The sequence below is a fragment of the Anoplolepis gracilipes genome, chromosome 16 (assembly GCF_047496725.1).
Source record: "Anoplolepis gracilipes chromosome 16, ASM4749672v1, whole genome shotgun sequence".
NCBI lineage: Eukaryota > Metazoa > Arthropoda > Insecta > Hymenoptera > Formicidae > Anoplolepis > Anoplolepis gracilipes.
Window position 1 is genome coordinate 4660063 of NC_132985.1, and position 17012 is coordinate 4677074.

At 31.1% G+C, this 17012-nt stretch overlaps 2 protein-coding genes across 3 annotated transcripts in view; one reads left to right on the forward strand and one right to left on the reverse strand.

The window, feature by feature from the left end:
- Positions 1-269: 269 nt before the first annotated feature.
- LOC140674408 (glutamate receptor ionotropic, kainate 2) lies at positions 270-10271 on the reverse strand. Of its 2 annotated transcripts, none has more exons than XM_072907915.1 (17): positions 9683-9840; positions 9479-9579; positions 8452-8607; positions 7200-7408; positions 6762-7064; positions 6270-6368; positions 5659-5829; positions 4668-4886; positions 3965-4147; positions 3554-3638; positions 3152-3290; positions 2841-2978; positions 2182-2380; positions 1956-2040; positions 1574-1720; positions 1190-1455; positions 270-882 (listed from the first exon to the last, which is right to left on the reverse strand). In XM_072907915.1, exons 2-17 carry the CDS (start codon positions 9564-9566, stop codon positions 640-642), a joined length of 2730 nt encoding a protein of 909 aa, XP_072764016.1. In that variant the 5' UTR covers positions 9567-9579; positions 9683-9840; the 3' UTR covers positions 270-639. The 2 variants fall into 2 exon arrangements, with proteins under 2 accessions (XP_072764016.1, XP_072764014.1); XM_072907913.1 differs by lacking the exon at positions 9683-9840 and adding an exon at positions 10076-10271 and having other exon boundaries at positions 271-882.
- Positions 10272-12159: 1888 nt separating this feature from the next.
- Positions 12160-17012, forward strand: part of Tyn (trynity) — a 99430-nt gene continuing 94577 nt past the window's right edge. Inside the window, exon 1 of the mRNA XM_072908020.1 lies at positions 12160-12262. The gene's annotated coding sequence lies outside the window, so the exon portion shown is untranslated. The remainder of the gene's footprint in view (positions 12263-17012) is intronic.

The window sequence follows — 17012 nt, forward strand, 5'->3', positions numbered from 1 at the left end:
TTGTAAAAAATAAATTATATTATTTAGCTGTATTTTATACGTAGGTGGTTTTCAAGGTTTATAAGATGCAAACAATTACGTTTAGATTACATATTTATATATGTCTCACAATCAGATAGACAAGCAAAAATTAATACTATCTTATTTTTCATTAAAATATAAAAACGTGTTTTTGCTTATTAAAAATTAAAATATCTCGGATGCATTTTTGAAAATTTCGCAAAGAATAAAATGTGTTTATTTTGATAAGAAATACATTGATATTAATTTTTCTCTATTTATATAAACTATCCTAAGCCATACGATCTTATAAAAGCTTTTCAATAAAATCATATACATATAATATTGTTTTCTACTGATATTCTCGTGAAACAACAATATTGCGTTGTTTCAGTCGACATTTTAATTTTATTGAGTACAGAAGATTGCAAGATATAGAAATATACATAGGTATATATATTTGTCTCTGTAGTTTAACAAATAGAAAAACGTTCCTTTTTTGGTTGCCCAAATTATAATAAATATATAATTCAATCTATACATATATATTTATATACTTAATTATACCATTTTTATATAATACATTTCTTCAATACATACCATATCTCTTTATAGAATTCTGAAAATGCAGGATAGCAATTAATTAATCTTACGATCATTACTACGATTATTCGTGTTAGGATCTTTATCGAATTTGTCGAGCATGTCAAGACGTAAAAAAGAACCAACGATAGAACGAGCCGTAGATGCAGCTCTACCAAGTCCACCTTCTAAAGAACTTGCGCTGCTGCTGCTGCTCTTAGCGATTTTAACGGGTTTCTTCGTTGCCCAAATATTCACTGCGAATTTCAGCTCGGCTATTAGTGCTTCTCCTGGTGTAATCTGTATAACAAAAGAGAGTAATTAATAATTTCTTAACATACTACAGCAATAACGATGTGCGGCGATTTAATTGGCATGTTAAATTTATTACGCTGACGTATAAGTAATTCTCGTATATATATTTTACATTTTCTTGTTTTATAAGTTAATTTGCAACAAAAAGAACAATAACGATAAATCCTATTTTTATATTAAAACACTAAATATCGTTAAAGAAAATAAAATTTATTTTGTAACAGTTATTGCAGAATTTTAATTTTAAACAAAATACAAAAATAACGAAAAGTATGATAAGGAAAAATCTTACTTTTTCTCTCACAGCGACTTTTCGTATATTCCAAAGGAATTCAAAAATGGCGATGACAAAGGAAGCTCCGCAACCGATCATTAAAACGAGAAAAACGCCTCCAACGTTGGACATGTCTAATTCGCTACTATTGGCTTTATCCGCTGCATCCTTTACGCATAAACCGCCACCCCTTTCTTTCCACCAACGAGTCTTTAATCGTTGTAATAATCCTTTTTCGCCAAGTTTTAAAATCGCAGCATTAATCGGCGTTCTGTATGGAGAATCTGTGGGAAATATAAAACGATGATTCGTTTATATAAAGATAAAGAGAAATGAGAAAACTAATTAGTATAGTTATTCGATCATCGTAGAATGTTTCTTTAAAATTGCTTTTGCCCTTACTTCTTGGAAGTGCAATGCCGTATCCTTTGTTGTCAATCAAACCACCGATCTTTTCAATATCGCAGTTTCTTTCCAATTCATACTCAATAGTCGTACTTTCCATTAGAAAAGCGTATTGTCGTTTGCTTTTGACAACTCGATCGACACCTTTTAAAAACAGGATTAAAAATCCAGAAAGATTGTTTCTTTTAAAATCATGTTCTTTCTCTCATTTCAAGATTTTTTTTTTTTTTTATTTATTCAAGAGCATTATTATAGAAATTATTATAGGAAATACTTATTGTTAGATATTTTGGTTTAATTGTCTCACTCTATATGGAAATATAAGATATCCGAACAGAAAGATAAATACTAGATTTTCTGCGTGATTACAATAACTTACCTTCCTTATTGGTGTCTTCGAATACACTTGGTCTCGATTCAATCATTGCTGAATACATACGTTTATATGTCGAATAATTTGAGTCCTGATAATTGAATCCAATATCGTTTTATCAATAATATTAATATTATATATAAACGTATTAGTTAAATAAACAATATCGAATTATTCTATATTTGTAGTAATTTTAATGTAATATTCAAATATAACGATAGTTATTGCTAACCCTGAAAAATGCTGCTGTTGAACCACCTTTGACAGATCCATACTTAATCTTGGTTTGTTTCGCTAAGTCTTCAACCCCTTTGATAGGCGTGTCCATCTTCTCCGCAGTGAGAAAAGCTGCTAAATTCGCCGTATAAGAGGAGATCATGATTAACGTGAAGAACCACCACATACTCGCAAGCATACGAATTGATGGCGCTCTAAAAATAATTAATGAATTTTAAATTGTAAATAAATAACTCTGAAAAGCGTAAATTTTGATTAATAATGTAACTTATTAAATTAATACAAATTATCAAATTGCTAATGAAACAATATCCAATTTGCAGTCAATTTAAAGTATGTAAATTAATCTCGCTATTTAAAACACAATGATTGGAATCTATATGTATACAAAATGCTATTAAAGGATATTATTACACATAAATATATAGCGAAAGAGAGAGAGAGAGAGCGGGTTAAAAAGGACATAAAAAATTTAGTTTAAAAAGTAATTTTGTATATTCTCAATATATGTGAATATTTGCTGATAATATTCTTATAATCTTATTTAATTTACTGAAATATTATTAAAATGATTTTAAAAATATTATTAAAATTAATTTACTGATATAATATTATTAAATTTAATTTACTGATAATATTATCAAAAAAACCTACTTGGGAAGTATATCGGAGCCTTGTTGCATAAGAGAGCCAATGGTGAGCCATAAGCTGTTCTTCAGGTCAAAATTATTTTCCAATTCTTCAGGGTCGGCATTACATGGATGTGGATTGTCCCATTCATCAGGTGCCATTCTTTAAAAAAGATTACAAAGTATTTATTATATTTTCGGCAATAATTTTCTTTTTCGTTTATCATTGATTTTAATATAGGTATGTATATTTGGGAAATAATTTCTCATAATTGTGTATGGATATCTTCAGTGGACAAATAAAATATATATCATTTAAGATTGATAATTTTTTACCTTGCTTGCAAAAAAAGCATTATCGAAACAGCCAGATATGCTGTCATCATGTACATCCAGACATCTGTACTCAATGGCGACAAAAATGAAAACAAATCTGGTTTCTTCTCCTCTGGCTTGCTGAATATGATACTTATACCTACACAATATAATATATAAATGCAGCAAATTGAATATAATATTGTCATTAATCTTGTTTTTAGATAATGCATGATATCGATTAGATAATAGATAAACTTAATTATATTTTATTTTTTATTGTCACATTATGACTTTTTGTGGCATCTTATTTATAGTTTATTTTTTGTAATCTATTTTTTAAAAAGAATTTGTATTGTGTATATATATATGTATGTTAATGTTATTATTCTCAAAAATATGTTGCTCAAAAAATATTGGTACCAAGATTCATGAACGGCATACTAAAATCCACAATGGATTCACGTGCATATGTTATAGTTAAATCGCAAATAGCAAGATCGGATTCCTGTAAAAAAAATATATTTGTAATAGTAAATTATTCGAAAAAGAAGAGCAAAAGTATTTATCTATTTTCATGAGAGAAAAGTCGAGTGATGTTAATGATGTTAATAATTGAGATAATTTTAATGAAGTTTTCGAAACATTATTAATTTTTAATTATTATATTTGAAAATAACTGATTTAAATTTTTACATTTTTATTCTACGTTTTATTAACGAAAAATTCTTCTGCTTAAACAAACTGATAAAGATAAATTTAATATGATTGTGAATCAATTTAAATTTTCTTATATATATCAATAGAATTTTGAATACAAAACGTCTTACATACACGATCCAAAAGTCGATTAATTAGATTATTGTACGCTCCAGGCACAAGCTCGAACGTGTATTTAAATCCTAGATCCTTTGCAATAAGTTCGATTAAATCGATACAGTAGCCTTCGTAGCGTTTTTGATCGATTAAAAATCCGCGTGATGATCCATCGACAACTTCCATTACATAGGGCGCACCCTGAATCAGAGAATATAATTTCTACATATTTTTGAAAGCTTTGAAATCAATATTGCATAATTTTGTTCATTTTTACATAGTTTTAGTAGAAAATGATATTAGATTTATTAACGAAGTTTTACGAAACCTCTCTTTTATATTACGGATTTCATTGATTTCTTTGTCTCAATTTAAGTGTACACAACATTTTACTTTTCATGTAAATGACATAGGTTTTAATTTTGTATTATGCTGATTATAAGGTATTTAATTTTAGACTCTAACATATATTAAAAGCAAAATTATTTATTGAAGATAATATTGTTTTCTATTTAATTTGCAATTCACTTTTTTTCTTTGTTACCAGTATCTTTTTTTCTTGAATAATATTTGACATGCAATATAATTATTTAAGATTCGCATTTGTTTAGGCAGTGAGATATAATCTTATAAAATACTGTTATTTTGATAGCTAATGTGACCTATTAATTTAAAAATAAATTATAACATTATCAGATAATGATTTAACGATATTACGAACTTCTCTAGTGCTAATTTTAAATATCTTGTCTTGAATAGATTTATACAAATAGCTTTCGAGTTCCTTCTCTGTTCGTATACGTTGCAGACCACCCTTCAAGTCCCAGAAACCTGTTTTTATCACATCAGGTCGAAAATCTAGTATTTGAATGGTAAAATCCCGTCGACGGCCGTATTCATCAATATTCATAACGCCTGTTATCTTTCCCATCTTTGATAACTGTAACCAAAATTTATTTATTGTTGCGGATATATAATTAATTTAAATTTAAACATATATTAAAAATATGATTGTTTAAGTTTCAATCGATCAAAGGAAAATCTCTATTATGCCAATTATTTCCAACATATTTAATGATTACATAAAATAATTTTGAAATGTTTTTTCTATAAAAATATTTATAATTATTTTGACTCAACTGTTATATCATTTTATTTTTATCTAACAATATATTCTTAACATCTTCTCTTAATTTATCTTAATTAAAAAGTATTTCCTATAAAATTCTTTTACAATATTTTTCCATTAAGCGTTCACTCAATCTTAGCAACTTATGACTTTTGATGATATCTCTATAAAGTACTTTGTAAACATGTAACAAAAGATTTTTGACAAACTTTACCTTCAAAATCATATTAAAACAAATGTGAGATTTTTTTTCGAGAATCTGACTTTTAATTGTGAAATAAACTTTTGATAGAAGAAATAATAAGAAATTAAATATTTATTATATTATATGAATTATTATAATGGTTTTGCTTGACATACACATAAACAATGAAATAAGTAGTTTTTAGGACAAGTAGTGTTATATTTACACAAAGTCTGATAAAAAGCACGTACTGAACATAATGAATACTTTTATTTAGTACTTTTTGAAATATTAATCTATTATTCGTTGTTTTAAAATTTTGATAAGTTGTTTATATTTTAAAAAGCTTAAACGGATTTTTTCTATCGAGTAATAAGACAGAGTCGTAGAAGAACTTACCTCTCGTATGGTGCTCGTAATATTGGGACCCGCTTGATATTTTTGAGTTCCTTCACAAGAGAGTGGTACAGGATCAATCATTATAGATTCCTCATCAATGTTTCTCGTATTTAGGATCTCCATCGCTTTATTCAACATAAATACCGCATCATAGAGAATTGCTGAATCTATCTGCATCAAAATTGTAAATAGTCAAGTGACCAAATTTAAAAACTGACTAGTCTAAAAATTCTGTTTAATATAAAATATTTAATTCAATGTAAATATTAAAACGTTAAATAAATAATTAGCCGGTAGCGAGGTAGAGAGTTGTTTCTTGTTATAAATTTGAAATTATTATATTTATAATTAAAATGTTTTGTTTAAGATATATTTGTTATTTATCTTAATTAAATTATCCAATAATTAATTAACTTAAGAAAATAAAACAAAAAGAATCTTGTTATTAAAAATGAGTAATTTAAGAAGATCCAAACGAGTAATGTGTAATTTTTATTTCCTTATTTTTTGTCAATAAGAGTTAAATATACGGTGAAATTTTTGAATATTCTCTCTCTCATGACGAGTATGTCATTTTATTTATTGCTACTTAAAAATGCTTACATATTTACCTTGTTAATACCTTCTACATCATTTTCCGTCAAGCTTAATCCAGTGATATTGGCAGTGGTGCCATTTCGTATATTGGGGATAGGTAGTTTGGATGAATCCTACAATTTCAATAGAAAGATTACTTCAAAAATGGTTTATGTTCATGTATTTTAAATGTTTTAGTCATTTAAAAAATTAATCGTGTAATGTTTTTTTTCTCGACACAATTTTTCTTCACAAATTATTCAATAGATTCCTCAATTGTATAGTTTATATAATTTCTTAAACAATGCAGCAGATTTGCTGGAATTGTTTATTATTCTCTTATAACTTTGCAGTATTATTAAATGTAACATAATTTTAATTTTTTCTCGTAATTGCATTTTATCTATTTTTTATAACATTATACAAACATTATTTATTTAACTTGTATGAGCTTTGTCAGAATTTTTAATTTATACTATTTTTTAAAACTCTCTAATAAGATTTGTAAATTTTTTATTATTTAATACCAAATATGTTATAACGAAATTGCAATAATCTGCAAGTAGTTTAATTTCTTTCGCCTGCTGAAGAACGTCAATGATCTTTTCCGGTGTGACATCAATGAGGATATTGCACACAGAAAAATTGCGTATTTCTTTAAGCAGCGGGCGAAAATCTGGTCCATTTCCCAATTGTCGAATTGCAACAGAACTCTTCTTTTCTCGTTTCAACGTCAGAGCCTTTTGAATGCGCGACAATCCATCGTTATTTTCATAAATCGCTACGAAGCCTTGCTGCCATTTCATCGAGTTGACAACGTCGGCGATAACCTAGGCAATTTTATCAATGTAAATATTTTTAATAAATAAACAATATTACTGTGATTTAACGCATTACACACGCTGCTGATATACGCTTCGCATCAACAAAATCACTTTCTGAGTGAAATACTTTTGACGACTGACCTGGCTGACCATCTCGCTGTCCGGGAACACATTTATGGTCATTGACGGATTTTTATTTTCTGCCTCTGCTTCTACTCCCTCACTTTCCCGCCAAACATATTCGATATGCGGTATGTCGTATCGCGCGGCAATGCTTGCGACTATTCCGCGAGTATGCGGGCTTGCAGGCCCGAAAATAGCTGCCACACCTTCCTCGAGAAGCTCGCAAGCTAGATGGAATAAAATAGGTTATGATTATGAAAGAGAATACATATAACATCAAATAAGCAGATATAAATCAGATATGGTCAAAGTTAAAGCAGATATTTAATACGGAGTTTTTCTTTATAGATTTTTTTAATTCACGATATTTGTATGCTTATAGACGATCTTTTTTTACATCGTTTAACGTTTCCTGTCAGATTGTAAACGCTTCAGAAATCTACAATAGTTCTTCAAAAAATTCTATGCGTAAAAACTATTAGAATATTAATTAAACAAATTTAGATTGCCGGATATAAATACCAAATGACACGTGGGTTGTATTTCGATCTGTCGGCTTTAAATCAGATTTTTGTGTTATACGTTCGGCGTCTTGAGCTCTTTAATTTGCTCAATAGAATATAAATATTCTAATAATTTTTATATAGAACTCTGTTTCGAAAGTGCAGAATAACACAAAATCTGATTTAAAGATGATAGATCTATCGAAATACTACTAGTATCTTATCTCGGTACTTACGCACGTCTAATGTCTCGGATGATCTAATTTATTTAATAAATATTCGAATATATTTTCTAATGTATTTTTATGTAGAATCCTCTCTGGAAATTAAAAGTGCGATTACAGACTGACACGAAATTTCATTTAAAGTTGATAGAACTATACGACCGGCGTTTCATCTCGATGCTTATACATTGGTGTCTCGGGCAATCTGATTTATTTAAATAATATTCTATTATTTTTTACATACAACTTTTTGTTGAATTATTGTAGGACTCTCAAACGCTTAACATCTGACAATAAATGTTTAAAAAATTGTCAGAAGACAGAGTGAGACACAGCTTGAACTTGAGCATCTTAGTTTTGCCTAAATCATTTTTTATATTTAATGCCCAGAACTATTTGTTTATTAAGAATTTTAAGACTATTAAAAATAAAGCCAAAACTCTCAACAATTAATGAATTTACATGAATAAAGATGAGCTTCAGTTTCATACGCACAATGTTCGTGATTTACAATGATTGATTTTTTTATTTACGTTTACTCACCAATTGCCGCAGTTTTAAAGCTATCGGTATCATCTTCTACATATTTTATTAAAGGCACGAATTCGAACGCGGGTGCAAGATGTTCGTCTCTTGTCTCGAATATTGCTCTTTCAAACGTGGTCTTATGATCCTCATCGCCTTTGTGAAAGATTGCACCTGATGATATATATATATGATATAAGTTCATACAATAGAGAGTCATTTTTTATTTGAAAAGATTTATAGTAAAAATTAAAATTTTCTAAATTTTAAAAAGAAGTATCTAAATTTAATGTTAAAATTTTAAAAAGAAATTAGTTTAAAAAGATATCAATTTTAATTTATTTTTTCATGTAAAATTATTATTTTTCCATTTGTAATATTAATTACGATTACTCTTACGGAATACTCTGCATATATAATTGATATTTATGTAATTGTGAAAATTTTATAAATGCAATCAATTTTTAACGAATAGATTTATATTCGGTGATTAAGGATTTAAAAATTGACAAATATATATATGTATAATTGCAATTAATTTTGCATCCGTAATTGTATTCGTGAATATAATATTTGTTTGACTAATAGCTGATGATCACGTAAAACTTTTAATTTACGTTACACGTGTCGGATCAATATAAAGTAATGAATAACACATGCTAAGCCAATTTTATCTCAAACATCATTAAAATATTTCTCATTCTTTTCGTGCAAAAATTAATTTGTTGAATCGTACTTTTTTATTTCATTAAATAATTATTTAGTGTTATTTATAATAATCCGTTATGTATATATAGAAAGAGAGAAAAATAGAACATTGACAGTTAATATTTTCTGATTTTTGTTTAATTAAACATATTTAAAAGTCGCGACATAAAGCAATATATTAGAACACTTTTTACATAGATAGATAGATTATTTTTAGTTTGTGTTAATTTTCCTAAATTCTTTTGAACAAACCGGTTATTATATTATTATAAAAATACTTGAAATTATTGGTAACGATGTTTTTCTTCTATTTTCCTAGGATGAGCGTACTACTTACCGATTTTGATGGGTCGCGTGATACCATGACTGCGTGTTGCCAGCACTAATAATGCTAATGCAATCAAAAAGAGACGCTGTCGATCCATTTTAATAAGTGGCCTGCAAAGTAAAGGTAAGTTTCTGCTACAACTTGTGCAAGATTTGTTGTATCTATTAATTAGAACAGCGAAAATTATTAGCGCGATATCAAATATTTATGTACCTGTGCGACTATGTACGCAAAGCGACTTGATTACTCCAAAGCTCTAAACTAATTAAGGTATGAACCTTATTGTTAGATGTGTGGAAATGTGGAACATTTATTTCAGATTCGCTTATCACACGCAAATAATTCGTGTATTGTCCGTCAGATGGCATATATCACTAAATTTTTATTTTTTATTGTCTTTAAATTTTTGCTTGTTTAGCTTTTTAAACTTTAGTAATTGTTAATTGTTTCTTCTTTTCTAATATACGTTTATTTTTATTACACACTACATTTATAAAGCTATAGGTACGATTTAATTTTTTGTAATATAATTATAAATTTTAACGAATTAAACATTCTGATATTAGAGAAATATTTTTGGTATACTAAAAACTTCACCACTTTTACCTGAATGTCTGCTACACAAGCGCGTATCAGCAGCTATATTCTCTCATCGTTTCGATGCGATGCAATGCATTTGCAGCTAGATTGCACGAACAAACTGAAATCTCTGTTCGGTAGAAATTTCTCGAACTATTGAGAAGAAAAACCGATGGAACTGTCCCGCATTCTGCGCTTCGCGTCACTCTGGTATGATTTTACTATGTACTGATCTAAATTTGGAGTAGACCATTCTATATATTTTCGGCTTGATATCGGCCACCTTGTTGAGAATCGTCGACAATGTCGTACCGATATTGTCGCATGGTTTTCTTCTATATTATTAAAAAGATTTCTCAATCATCAAATACTCCTATATATTAGAAAAATTACACAAGAAAATTACTCTCGCGTATCGAAATCTTTTAAAATTTATTAAAATATATAATTACAATTTTTTAATAGTCTAAAAGAAGTTGTAAAAGAAAGCCAAGATTGTAATGCAATTAATACAAACAATTTATTTTGTATTTTTTCTATTTGCATCAATTTTGTTGTGAAATTTTGTCAGCGATTCTTGTTTTAAATATTTTTCATTTTATAAGTAAAAAAAAAGAAACATTATATATAAATAGATCAAGTAATTTAATGAACAAATTTAATAAACAAATAATCAACAGAATAGTGCACAAGTATTTTATATTGCTTTACTTTTTTATATTAGGTTTTAGGGCTATAACATGAAAAAAAAACTTAAGCAACGAAACTTAAAATTTCTGTTTTCTTATTGGAATTACGTTGGATTATGATAGCAAAGCAAATTTTTTCTTATTTTATTTTACTTTTAGATAGATTACTTTTTATTATTCGATATTACATAGATTAAAAAAAGTATCATCTAACATTTGGTGTAAAACTCGGTATAAAAATGTTTGGGTTCAACGGAAGAATTTTAATATTGAAAAAGAAATTATGTAGTCAACTATTGTACTGACTTGTAGTCTTTTTTATAAAAATTTTATATAAGTTGACAAACACACGTGGGACATGTCATATAGTAAAAGTTAATGTATCGAGGAAAAACAGCTTGTTAATTCTTAGTGTCTTCGATGATCTCTTTTCACTGACGTCTCTCTTGGTTAAAGATTACATATCTGCAGTCGGTGAAGCAACTCCCATGTTGAATACCATTTCTGTTCGTTGGTAATATGTATAAGGATTATAAATAATTTTATAACGTGGCGCTGTTAACGTTTCAAAGTAACATTTGAATTAGAGATATATATACATATATAAACTCAGGTATATATATATATATATATATATATATATATATATATATATATATATATATAGGAAAGAGCTACGCGTTCATATTCTTGTTTATATATTTGGCGATATATCGGGGAATAGGGGAGAAAAGAATTCGATCTGACACGTAGAGATAGAGAAAGAATTTTATTATTATCATTTCTCTGTCAGATTCGTGCATTAAGGACAATCTATTAATCATTAAAACTTTTTTTATCTCGCCAGTCTTCGATTCTATCAAATCTTATCCCGTAAAATTAGTTTTATAGTTTACATTAAAAAGATTAATGCTTATTATATTAATAGTAAGTTTAGTACTCCTCTAATAAATTATATGTACAAATATTGTCTCTACACAACGGATGTCATTTTTCAAATATTATTTAGAATAAAAAATTTATATTTGTGGTTTTTTTCTTATACGAGAGAATGATTGATAATCAAAATCACATGGAATGCCTTAAGGTGTTTTGTCCAGAATACAATTTCTCCGTATATATAAGTTGCCAAATTTTATGTATTTTTTCTGCCTATAAAACGGGATCGAAATATACTTACATATGAAGCTTGCAATAATTTTATTTATATATTTATTTATATTTATATAAACTCTATATCATTTGTATATCATAAAATATATACAGTATAATCGTTTAGTGACAGTTTCGTAAAGCAATACGTGCTGTATTGATTCAGTCAACGTCAATTCAATTGTTTACCAAGCATATAAATATTGCGGCATACACAAGTAAACAGTTGTCTCGACAGCTCGACGAGCACGACGGCGTCGTCGAGCAAAACGACGTACGTGATTGTAGGCAGTATATACCGTTGGTGTCGCTTGTCCACGCACGGAAATACCATCCAGCTTCTTCACGATGGAAAGAAGATACATTACACAAGGTATTTAAACGGCAGTCTCTCGTATAAGTAGGCAGCTAGGTAGTGCAAACGAGCAGTATCATTCAGTGCATTAAGCGGCAAGTGATGCGGATCAATATAATTTAAACTCTCCATAAAACTCGCTTTCCTAGGTATATTTATGCACGATGATACGTTATTTATACGAGGATTAAAAAGCCTTTTATGAATGAATGCAAGAAAATGAATTCACGCATATTAAGATATCCTGCTTTCTTGTTGATGACTATATTTTATACATATTATACTACATTTATTGTACACTATTTTATTTTTTATTTTTGCTTGCCGACGAGGACCAATGTCCATTCTACTATATATGTTTTATGATGTATAATTAACTTTTGGATAAATATATAAATGATATAAAGTTTATATTAATATAAATAAATAAATAAACATATATATATATATATATATATATATATATATATATAAGTAAAATTATTGCAAGCTCTATATATAATTATTTTGATCTTGTTTTATAGATAGAAAAAATAAATAAAACTTTGTAACTTATGCACACAGAGAATAATCTAAGTATTAAATTTTTTTAATGCTGCAATCAGCGAAGTTTATTATCTTTTCTCTCTCTATAATTATAATACTTTCTATATTTTTTATAGTATTTCTATGATTTTTTAAATGTATGTTAATTTTAGAAAATTTTTTAAATCATAATTTTCGTTTACAAAAGGATTATTTGCTCAAAAGTTTGATTCAACACGATCAAATTTTGATGGGGATCTAGTAAATCTGTGATGCAAATTTTTATTTCAAATTTTTAGCTAAAAATTACAACCCGGAAACAAATTATATCAATTTTAACACCTTCCTCGTACATGTTGTAATTAGTTCGTAGTCTAGAATTTCTCTTGTTAGATTGCAATTAAGGTTGACGCCGACGTTGATAGAGTAATTTTGTTTTTGCACCGCGTAAAAGAATGCGATACATCATTATCGTACATTACACTTTGCGATCTATTACGATACATAAAAATTTAATCATGCACTTCCCAGGTCGCGCGGGCGTCTGCATAATTATCGCGATAAATAGATCCTTTCATTGTTTTTCCTCCACGGAGTCCAGTATTTACAATTTTATTGATTCACCACACAGTGTTGCTGGTTGCAACGTCAGCACTGGGAGAGTCCCAGGTTAGCGGAAATTGTTAATTCTTAGTACCGACCAGCCTGCATATTAGCACTGATTACAGTAGTTTCAGTAATAACCGAGCTTAGAAACACTAACACACGGCCGATCTATACGGACGCATCTATATAAGCGATATTTAAATCAAGAATCGGAATAAGTTCACGTGGATTCCGGCTATTTGACAGATACATAATTTCACGTGGATTTTTTATTCACGCGCAGAGGTCCGCTTTCCCTCTGTACCAAAGGATAGATCGATCTTTGATCTCGAATTAAATTACCATGCACCGGCCTCGCGGGGATCTTTGCAAACATATTCGACGAATGTTTCTCTCTCCTCGCGTGTATTCGTGCCACGTAGGGCTCGTGCGCGACGACGATGGTAATTCCAACTTGTAAGATGCCGACGAATTAGAGACTGAATATCTCGCGCACACACGCGAGAAAGATCACGTACTTTCCTCTCTCTCTCTCTCTCTCTCTCTCTCTTGGATTTTTTGCCCCGAGGTGTTAATTGCAGGCGTGATCAGCATACCTCCTTCCGATTAATGTTAGTTTTGTTTTACATGGGCATTAATTTTTTTGTTGCAAGTGCCGCCTCTTGCTTCGCGAATATTATATGGGAAGATGGCATTTTCTTCAAAGCGGCCATTACACGCGTTCGTAGATTATTAGCGGGCGGGCAGAGCGCGTTATTAGTCCGGCTATCCGTCCGAGCATCTATGCCGCACGAACGTTTTCAGCGGGACCTGTCAATTATACAGATTTATGATTCCTCCTCCTTCGTCTCGCTCACTTGCTCTCGTCGCAGCCCTTCTACTCCCCGCGCGCGCGCGCGCACGCGCAGCAACGTTCATTAATACGAGCCGGCGCGGCGGAGGATTCGCGTATCCGCCTGAAATAGCAAATAATAATTTTTGATCGATGGTCGCCTTTAATTGCGACCGACTTAATTACAGATAAATACCTCTGCGTCGATTTATCCCGGCGCTTTTGCGTTTCGCGAGCCTATCAATCTCCGTATACTGATTAACCCTTCGGAGACCCGACGATACCACGTGGCAACATTTCGCAACGCGAACTTTGACCGTGTATAAAGATGCTTGATTTTTCCCGACGTACAATGGTACTGTTAGATACTTGATTCTTGCGCTAACGATATTCGCATTTATTGATTTCTGAACGTCTGACAAGTTCTATGCTTTATATGTCGTACAGTTCAACTCTTGACACTTGATACTTGAGATATTATCAAAGTTTTATTTATTAAAGCGTCACGCACATTTTTTTTTTTTTTTTACCTCGGATATAATTATGGATACATGGGTCGAGCAGGTTAATCACGCGTCTCTCATGAAAAGCCGTGAAATTATATAATTATTAATTAAATTAAATTTAATTAACTATTACTATTTAAATTAATTAACTAATAACTGAATTATTTAATTTTTAAGATTATTGTGACTTGTTCAATGTAACGCGAATGGTCACCGCATAGCTCGAGTTTTTTAATTAATCATTCGCATACTTTTTGATATCAAAATTAATATTCGAAAAATAATAAATTATAAAGCCAATGAAATCGGCGGATTCAGAAAACAACGAGGAAAAAATAACACGCATAGGTTTATCCTGGCCGAATATGAATTATGTATATTTATTTTTCTTGTATCGATTTATAAGCGGCTTTTTGACGATAACGGTTTATCAAATCCACGGTGCTATGGTAAGTCGATGTAACGAGGAGATGTAACGTGCGTCGAGAGAAAAGAGGCGATAAAAACAAAAGGGAAAAAAGAAGGACGAGTCTAGCCTGGGTCTTGCCGATTTTTATCAACCGATGACAAATCGATAATACTCACGCCATCTTGCATTTAGACCGGTTCTGCGAGAGTCTTCTTTCCCTGCCTTCGTTAGTCCGCCTGCTTTTAATTAATCCCCGTGCCTCGATCGACCCGATGCGAGCGACTTCGTGAAAAATGTTGAACCGCAGAGAGGCAGGGAAAGAGAAAGAGATAGAGAAGCGCTCATCCACGGTGGTTGCTCGCGGGTAAACGTCTATCAGTTTTCACTGTAACAGCCATCTCGAGAGAGAAGGAGAGGGGTTCTAATCGGTTTTACGCAGCTCGAGGAATTCCCGCATCGAGGAATCCGACGATCATTCGCATCTTAATAATCGCCTGCTAATTGTCGATTTTATCAAATTAATATCGCTAAAATTGCACGGAGCTTCTCGTTAAAAGTAACCGTTTACTGCGCGATGAATTTTATTCGCGATTAATTTGACGATCATGAGACTGCCGATAGAAGAGTTACCAACTAAATTCTTCATAAGCATTATGCGCCTCATGTCGAAGGAAAGCTCGTCTATTCAGCGTTGCTGATTCCACCGTTGTCCTAGTATGCGAAGAGTCGTCCATCGCGATAAGTGTTTTGAGAGTAGGTGACCTTAAAGGATGTCGATCATTCAATTGGTCTAACAGTACCAACCTTCTCGAATGCGTCCGAAGGCGAGGCTGCGTCCGTCAACAGGTGTTAGACACCTTCGTGTCGCCAAGTGCCATCCAACTGTGCACGGCCGTCTTCCTTCGAGAAGTTGTGATGACATCGCGCTTTTCTTCTCTCTTTTCTAATTAATAACCGCCAACTGGTTTTCATCAGACGTCTAATTGTCACGCGATCGGTTAAACATCGTCAATTCTGAATGCTTATTTTTTTATCCTGCATAATACCGCCGCTATTTTACTGCTAGATATGCTAATCTTGCTAATCTAGATTTTACTTAACCGATGTAAGATAGTTTTTTTTCATAAAAAGCTTGCCAACTTTAATTGAATGTTTCTTTCCTTTCGTTAAATTCTAGCCTTTTCCGCGTCATTTAGATTTATTGTCGTTATTTGCGCGCTTTCTCCTCTTTTTTAACGCGCATCATACTCTTCTCTTTGTACGCCAGGTATTCCGTCTAATGACGACGATGCGTCAGATCGTTGGAAGTAAAAGAGCGAGCGTCTTTCCTTGTTCATCCTGTATTCGAACGTCGGGACTTTATGGCGTTCATAGTTATAGTTTCAGCGAGATCTTGTACGACGAGTATGTACCTGAGTTTTGTGGCCGGTCTTTACACGGTTCTCTGACGGAGCGTAGCGAGCGCAAGAAATCACCATGAAAAAAAAAAAGGAAATCCTGAGGGATGCGTCAATCGGGGAGGATGCTTTAACCGGGAGGCTGTAACCGCGAATGCGTGCCGATTTAACGACGCGATTTAATACGGCGCTCAGTCCGATACCGATTAATCGCGATACGTCTGGCGCTGTCAAAACGCCGCCAGCTGTTCGAGAACGTAAAAGCACCGCGTGTCTCACGTTTTACCTTTCTTGACGTTGAATTATCTTTCGTGTAGCTTACGTAATCTCGTTGCGCTTGCATTAAAAGATCTCGTTAAATTAGTGAAGAATCGAAGGAATAGCGAAAGAAGCTAGGACGATTCTCTTGGCCTTAAGGAAAGCCATTCTTTGCGACCTTGAGAAGAATGTCCCGAGGCGAGCTACGAATTTTGCGCATAGCAATTAGCTTGGA